At 15.2% G+C, this 6,973-nt stretch overlaps 2 protein-coding genes across 2 annotated transcripts, besides 8 other annotated features; one reads left to right on the forward strand and one right to left on the reverse strand. All coding sequences in view use genetic code 6, as the record gives it.

Moving 5' to 3' along the window:
* Positions 1-128: 128 nt before the first annotated feature.
* On the reverse strand, positions 129-1,434 carry IMG5_159370 (hypothetical protein; the record flags this gene model as incomplete). The annotated part of the gene is made up of 8 exons (XM_004030478.1): positions 129-205; positions 254-327; positions 394-530; positions 583-741; positions 798-869; positions 914-1,000; positions 1,044-1,105; positions 1,212-1,434. 8 exons carry the CDS (start codon positions 1,432-1,434, stop codon positions 129-131), a joined length of 891 nt encoding a protein of 296 aa, XP_004030526.1.
* Positions 1,435-1,446: 12 nt separating this feature from the next.
* Positions 1,447-1,494: a microsatellite.
* A 164-nt stretch (positions 1,495-1,658) lies between these two features.
* Positions 1,659-1,698: a microsatellite.
* A 1,584-nt stretch (positions 1,699-3,282) lies between these two features.
* Positions 3,283-3,337: a microsatellite.
* On the forward strand, positions 3,329-5,777 carry IMG5_159380 (hypothetical protein; the record flags this gene model as incomplete). Its single annotated transcript, XM_004030479.1, has 12 exons — positions 3,329-3,497; positions 3,550-3,701; positions 3,891-4,072; positions 4,154-4,220; positions 4,286-4,426; positions 4,484-4,576; positions 4,617-4,700; positions 4,770-4,893; positions 4,938-5,285; positions 5,333-5,474; positions 5,538-5,681; positions 5,727-5,777. Coding segments are annotated over 12 exons (1,697 nt in total), but the record flags the coding sequence as incomplete, so codon positions are not given.
* Positions 3,714-3,854: a microsatellite.
* Positions 3,716-3,774: a microsatellite.
* Positions 3,717-3,837: a microsatellite.
* Positions 4,251-4,284: a microsatellite.
* Positions 5,778-6,382: 605 nt separating the features above from the next.
* Positions 6,383-6,517: a microsatellite.
* The last annotated feature ends 456 nt before the right edge of the window (positions 6,518-6,973 follow it).

The raw sequence follows: 6,973 nt of genomic DNA on the forward strand, positions 1-6,973 counted from the left end.
AAAAAATTTAAAAAAGAATGAATAAAAAATATATATATTTTTTAAAAATAAAATATATAACGAAATTATGTATATATAAAAAAATTAAAGTGCATTTATAATAAAAAAACGCTTATTATAAATATTTATCAAAACTTAGGCATTTAAATTCTTAAATGAACTTCTTAAGTTGACATCATATCTTTAAAAGCTCCAGTTTTAGCATCTTTTTATTTTAAATAATAGTAAAATTATATTTATAAAAAAAAAATACCCCTATTTGATTTTCCAAAACTAAATTAAGGCAAAGTTTATTTTCTTGAATCATATTAAACTCCTATTGCTCGGCTTTTTAAATTAAAATAAAAATAATAATATTGAAAATAAATATATTTTTTTATAATTTATAATTACGGTTTATTATAATGCGCTAATGACCAATCTGCTTTAAATCCAGAGAATCTTTATGCCTAAGGGAAAGACCAAATAGGTTCATTTGTAATTTTCGAAGTCCGTGGAACATTTTTTTATATATAACTTCCAGGTCCAACCTTTTATTTTAAGATTAAAAAAATTCAAAAATTCAAAAATAGTAAATATTACTAATTGAGGCGTAGAACTGTTTGCAATAAGTGGTGAAAAACCAGCTATTTCTCTTCTAAAACCAAAAGAAAATTTAGGTGCATTTGGAATTTCATGCCTTAAAGATGGATTATATTAAGGTCCTGGAGTTCCTCTATGTCTTTTAGGATCATTTGGGAACTAAATATTATTTATAATATATATTTTTATTAAAATTATTTGAATAATTTTTTTACTCTTAATTCTAATCCTATTCTTACTGTAGGAGGTCTTGGTCTTCTACAAAGGTCGGCTTCCATAGGATCAAACTTTTTTTAATTTGAAATTTGAAATAAAAAAATTAAATGTTTACATCAACATCTTTTCTTAAATAAAAATCATGTTTTGATCCTGTATTTAATGTATTTCTTACTTGTGTTCCTATTCTCCACGCAGGTTCCTTTATTATTTTTTCGAATGGTTTATTTTTATTTTTATTTTACGTTTTTATACGTGAAATAATCCATTCCCCTCACATCATAAGCGGGACCTGGGGAACTCTTTCCTTATATTTTAAATTTATTAATTAAATAAGAAGTTTTTTATAATTAATTTAATTAAAGAAAGTAATTTTAAAATTATTCTTTAGTATATTTTTATATATAAAATACCTGCGAAATTTGTTTTTGCTAATTCTTTATTTTGAAAAACTTTGTTTTATTATTATCTATCTGCTGTGCCAAAACCATACTTTGGAGCAGTTAGTTTTGTAGATAATCTCATTTTTCCGAAACTACTGTAAATTTCGGCTGATTCAAAGTTAAGAAGATCTTAATAAGTATAAATTTTAGTAGGAACTTAAACTTATTCTTTTGATTCTTATTAAGTAATCATTTTTTATAAAGGTTTTTATACTTTTTTTTATATTTTTTATATATTTTTTATTATATTTTTCGAAAAAATATTATTTGTAAATATAAATAATAAAATTATTTATTGAAAAAAAAATAAAAAAAGTTTTAAAATAATGTTTTTTTATAAAAATATTAATTACTTCAATATAAATAATTTTATTTTTTAGAAATAAACAAATAATTTATGAACAAGTTATAATTCAAATATATATATATATATATATATATATATATATATATATATTTTTATTATTATTTATCTATTGAATTAATTATAATTGTATTCTAATTTTAGTATTTATTACTTTGATTTAAATTAATATTTATTATAATTCGATAGAATAAAATTCATCTTAATTCTATTCTTTTTCAAAAAATAATGATATAAAATAAAAAAATGCAATTACATTTATATTTAAATAAATATTAAGTAATAATTTGCTTTTTAAAAATGCACAAAAAATTCATATTAATTTTTCTAAAACTCAAAATATCAATTTAGAAAGGAATTTCATAATTTTCAATCATTTTACAATACTTAAATAATTTAGAGTTCCATAAAAACTATACTTTGTTATTATTTTATAATATCAAATATAAGAGATCACATAATTTTATTTAATTATTTTAACTTTATTTTAAATTAACCTTTTTTCTAATATTAAATAATAAATAAATTAGTCATTAACACTTTTTCTGGTTAAAATTTCTGTGTATAATATTATACAATACAAACAAACGAAATAATTTAAAATAAAAAACTCTTTTTTTTAAGGAAATATTTATTTATACTATTTTTTTTTATATTTATTAATAATATCTGATATTTATTTAATTAATTTTAATTTTAATTCATTTATTTGTAAATATCCTTAACCATAAATTATATAAATATTATTATTATCATAAATATATATATATATATATAATTATAATAATTTTTTTAGTTAAAAGAGTTTAGATAATAATTTTTTATTTTTCTAGATTATATTTTAAGGATTTTAATTATTTTTTAAAATTATAATTATTCCTATTTGTTCTTTTCTTGTTATATAAACTACTGATAATTTTCCTTCCTATAAAAGCTCCGGTTTCGAAATTCTTAATTTTCAATATCTTATTTTATTTTTTTTAATCAATATATTTTTATATATTAAATAAAGGGTTTATATTAATTTTTTAATTTAAATTAAGAAGTTTAAATAATAGTGTTAATAAACTCATGATATTTATTTAAATAAATATTTTTATTGCTTAGTTATAAATACAAAATATGTAAGATTTTATTAATTTTTTTTTTTTATTCAAATAATTGTAATAGATTTTTATATATTTTTAATTAATGTAATAATGTTATATTTATTAAATATTAATATGTTTTTCATAAATAAAGTTTTTCATAATTATTTAAGTTTTAAAAACTTAAATCTTGCGTTTTCTATTAATATAATTATAAATAAAATTAAAGATATCGTCTTATTATATTTTTATTACATAATAACCGTAAAAAAGTTTATAAATTCAATTTTTCTAATACTTTTCATTAATGGTATTTAAAAATAAATTTTAAATTTTTATGTTTTATACAAAAATCAAAAATATTTATTTTAAAAAATAAATGAAAAAATGATTAAATATAAAATTTTAAATAATTAATTTTAATGAGTAAATATTATTTTATTTAAAATAATTTTTATATTTGTGTTAATTTTTTATTAATTAAATTATGCAATATTTATTTTTAAAATGTAATTTACAATTTTTATTTTAATAAATTAAAAAAATAACTATATCAAAAATAGAAAATAATTATATGTATTAGATTATCAAAAAAAAAAAAAAAAAAATATAAATAAAAAATATAAAAAAAAAATATGAAAAAATTAGTGGAAAATAAAACAGGATAAACTGTAAATTAATTGATAGATGATTTAAAAAATGAAGACATAAGAAAAAGATAAATTTCGGTCGCAAATTTACCTGTAATTGCTAGTGCTTTAGGTCCAGAAAGAACTAGATTAGAGTTAATTCCTTTTTTAAATGGTAATTAGAAAATATATATAAGAAAAAAATATTTAAATTTACTTAAAATAAGAATTAATGGATGATGAAGAAGAAGTATTGACTTCATTAGTTGAAGTTTTATCAAATTTTTTAGATTTTATTGGAGGTCCATAACATGCTTAAATATTATTCGGTCCTATGGAATATTTATGTAAATCAGATGAATAATCAGTTAGAGAAAAGGTTTATTTTTTTTGAAAAATAAAATAAAATTAATAAAAATATAATATAAAATATAAATAAAATAAAATAAAAAAAATTAAATAAATTAAAGTATATTAAAATAAAATAAAATGAAAAAAATAATTAAATAAAATAATATATATTAAAAAAAATTTATTTAAAAAAATATGATTTTTTATTTCAAAATAGGCTTCTTGTTGTATAAAAAAACTAATTGGGTTTATAGATATTAAAAAAAATGAAGATGTGTTAATGAATTTAGTTAAAAGGTTAAGAGATTCAGATTAGTACTTTGCTAAAGGTCCCGCTTGTGATATAATACCCTCTTTTTATGCTTAAATAACTGCATAAGCTTAATTAGAATTAAATAAGTATATTTTATAATATTTTTGATCAAAAACAAATAAATTATCATTAAAAATCAAATATTTATTTATATTTTTTTTTAATAGTTGCTATTTAAATTTATCAAAAGATGAAATTCCTATTATAAGAAAATAATCATCAATTAATTTAAGTGTAAGGATTTTATATATTTAAAAAAATTGCAAAAATATTTAAAAAAAAAAAATATATAAAAAAAGGATTTAATAAAAGTTTCTTGCCCCAAAAATGAAGATTTCATTTTATAAATTTTAAATAATTTAATAAAAGATGAATAAGATTTAATACGTATTTATTTAGTTGATGCATGTGTTTAATATTTAAAAGTTGAACCTAAATTAGTAAAAAAAAATATAAAAATATATATATTCTATTTAATTCAATAATATTTTAAATAGAAAAATTCTCAATCTGTACTTTAATCTCTTAAATCTTTATCTGAAGACAGATCTTGGAGAATAAAATATTATTTTTGTGATAAACTTGGAGAAGTAATTTTGTTTTAAATCTTTATAAATTTTATTTTATAAGGTTGTAAAAACAATAGGAAAAAATGAATTTAAAAAAATGTTTTTCTAAAATTATATTAGTTATTTAGAAGACGGAGAGCCTGAAGTAATTTAATTATAATGAAAAAATAATTAACCAACTTTAATTTTTATTTTATATAAAAAAAAAAAAAAGTTAAGAGCCATTTCAGCAGGTCGTTTAGATATTGTAGGAGGAAATGTAGAAGTAGATGATATAATTAATAAAATAATTCCCTTAGTAAAAAAACTTTAAAATGACAGTTAAAATTATGTTAGAAGTAAATTTATAGCAATTATTTTTTATAAATTTTAATTTTTAAAGATTCACTTGCTAGTAGCTTTTTAGGATTAAGTTAATTCCTAGGAAAAACTAATACAAATGAACTTATATTACCTGTATTTTTATAATTATTAAAAGATGAAGATAGTGATGTTAGAATAAACTTATTTAAATAATTAAATTAAATAACGAACGTTTTAGGAATAGATATGCTTTCTTAATCCGTAATTCCTGCTCTTACAGATTTAGCATAAGATAAAATTGGAGAATAAGATAGTCTTCAATTGAAATCATTTCCTTTTTCGCAAAAGAAATTGGATAAGAATTTTTAAATGAAAAAATTCTTAAAATATTAATGGATTGGTTGTAGGATAAAGTTTTTGCAGTAAGGTAAAAATATAATTTAATTTTTGCATAGTATTAATAAAAAATAAAAGAGAATAAGCAGTTTAAGCAGTAAAATCAATTATTTAATATTTGGGCTCATAATGGACTGAAAAAAATATTATGGCAAAAATTTTAAATTTATCAAATTAACCAAATTATTTACATAGAGAAACAGTTATATTTACAATAATAGTATTTATTAAATAACTGAATAATTTTTAATTATTTTTCTTTTTTTAAAAAAATTATAAATAGTAAGTTTGTAAATAACTTAACTAAGATTATATAAACAAAACAATTTTACCCATTTTAACTTAGCTTAGTAAAGATCATGTGCCCAATATTAGATTCAATGTAGCTAAATCTTTAAAAATATTAGGATCCTCGATTAGAGATAAGGTATATTATAATTTTTTTTTTTATATATATATTGATTATTTTAAGGATTATGTTAAAAAAGTACTTACAGCTTTGTGTGAAGATAGTGATTAAGATGTAAAATATTTTGCTAAAATATCTTTAGATTCTTTATGAAAATTTAATAATAGAATATAATAGGGAATTAAATTATAAAGAATTGCAATTTTTATTAAATATTTAAAAAATAAGAAATATATTTTATTTATTATTATTTTTTACTTATTTAAAAGTATATATATATTTTAATATTTCGTTTAAAATTAATATCTTATATTACATAAAAAAAAAATTTGTAAATTAAGTAATAGAATTATAAAAATTAAAATATAAAATAAATATAGATAAATATAAATTTTATTTAAATAAAAAAAATTAATAATATAATATTCAGAATATAAATATAATATTTATAATTAAATTATTATATAATAATAATATATAATTATTTAATTCATATAATTTTATAATAAAAAAATTATAGAATAACTATATAAAATTATATAAAAAAAAAAATATATATCAAAAATATATAATTAAAAGAATAATTAATAAAAGAAAAAAAAAAATTTAAATATATTAATATATATTCTATAAAAATTTCATTATAAAAAATAAATAATAATTCATATAAATAATAAAAAAAAGTATAAAGTATAAAGTAAAGAAAAAAATAAATAAAAAATAATTATAATAATAATTACAAAAATATAATTATAATAATAATAATAATAATAATAATAATAATAATAATGATAATAATAATAATAATTATAATAATAATAATATTTAAAATAATTATAATAATAATTATAATAGTTAATTATTTAAAATATTTACATTTATTTACAAATCAAATATTCTAAATTTTTTTTTTATTTTTATTATTTCTTACAATATATCATAAAAAAGTTTTTTATATATCCAAAATATATATTTTTTTTTTTAAAAAAAAATATTAATTTTTAATAAATTTTTTATATAAGAATTATTATTATATTAAATTAAATAAAAATTTTTATATTTTATACTATTATTTGATTTAAATTTAAGAAAGAATATTTATTAAAATATAAATATAATTATTTTAAATATTTAAATAAATGAAAATTTATAATTATAATTTATTATAAAATTAATTTGTTAAATTAAAAAAAATATATTAATTTTGTTATTTTTAGTTTTCTTTTAAAAATTATAGTAAATTTTAAGCAATATCAAAAAAATATATTTTTCTTAAATTAAAGTTGTATATAAAAAAATAATTAAACCTG

Source organism: Ichthyophthirius multifiliis (genome assembly GCF_000220395.1).
Source record: "Ichthyophthirius multifiliis unplaced genomic scaffold scaff_1120509251205, whole genome shotgun sequence".
Classification (NCBI taxonomy): Eukaryota; Ciliophora; class Oligohymenophorea; order Hymenostomatida; genus Ichthyophthirius; species Ichthyophthirius multifiliis.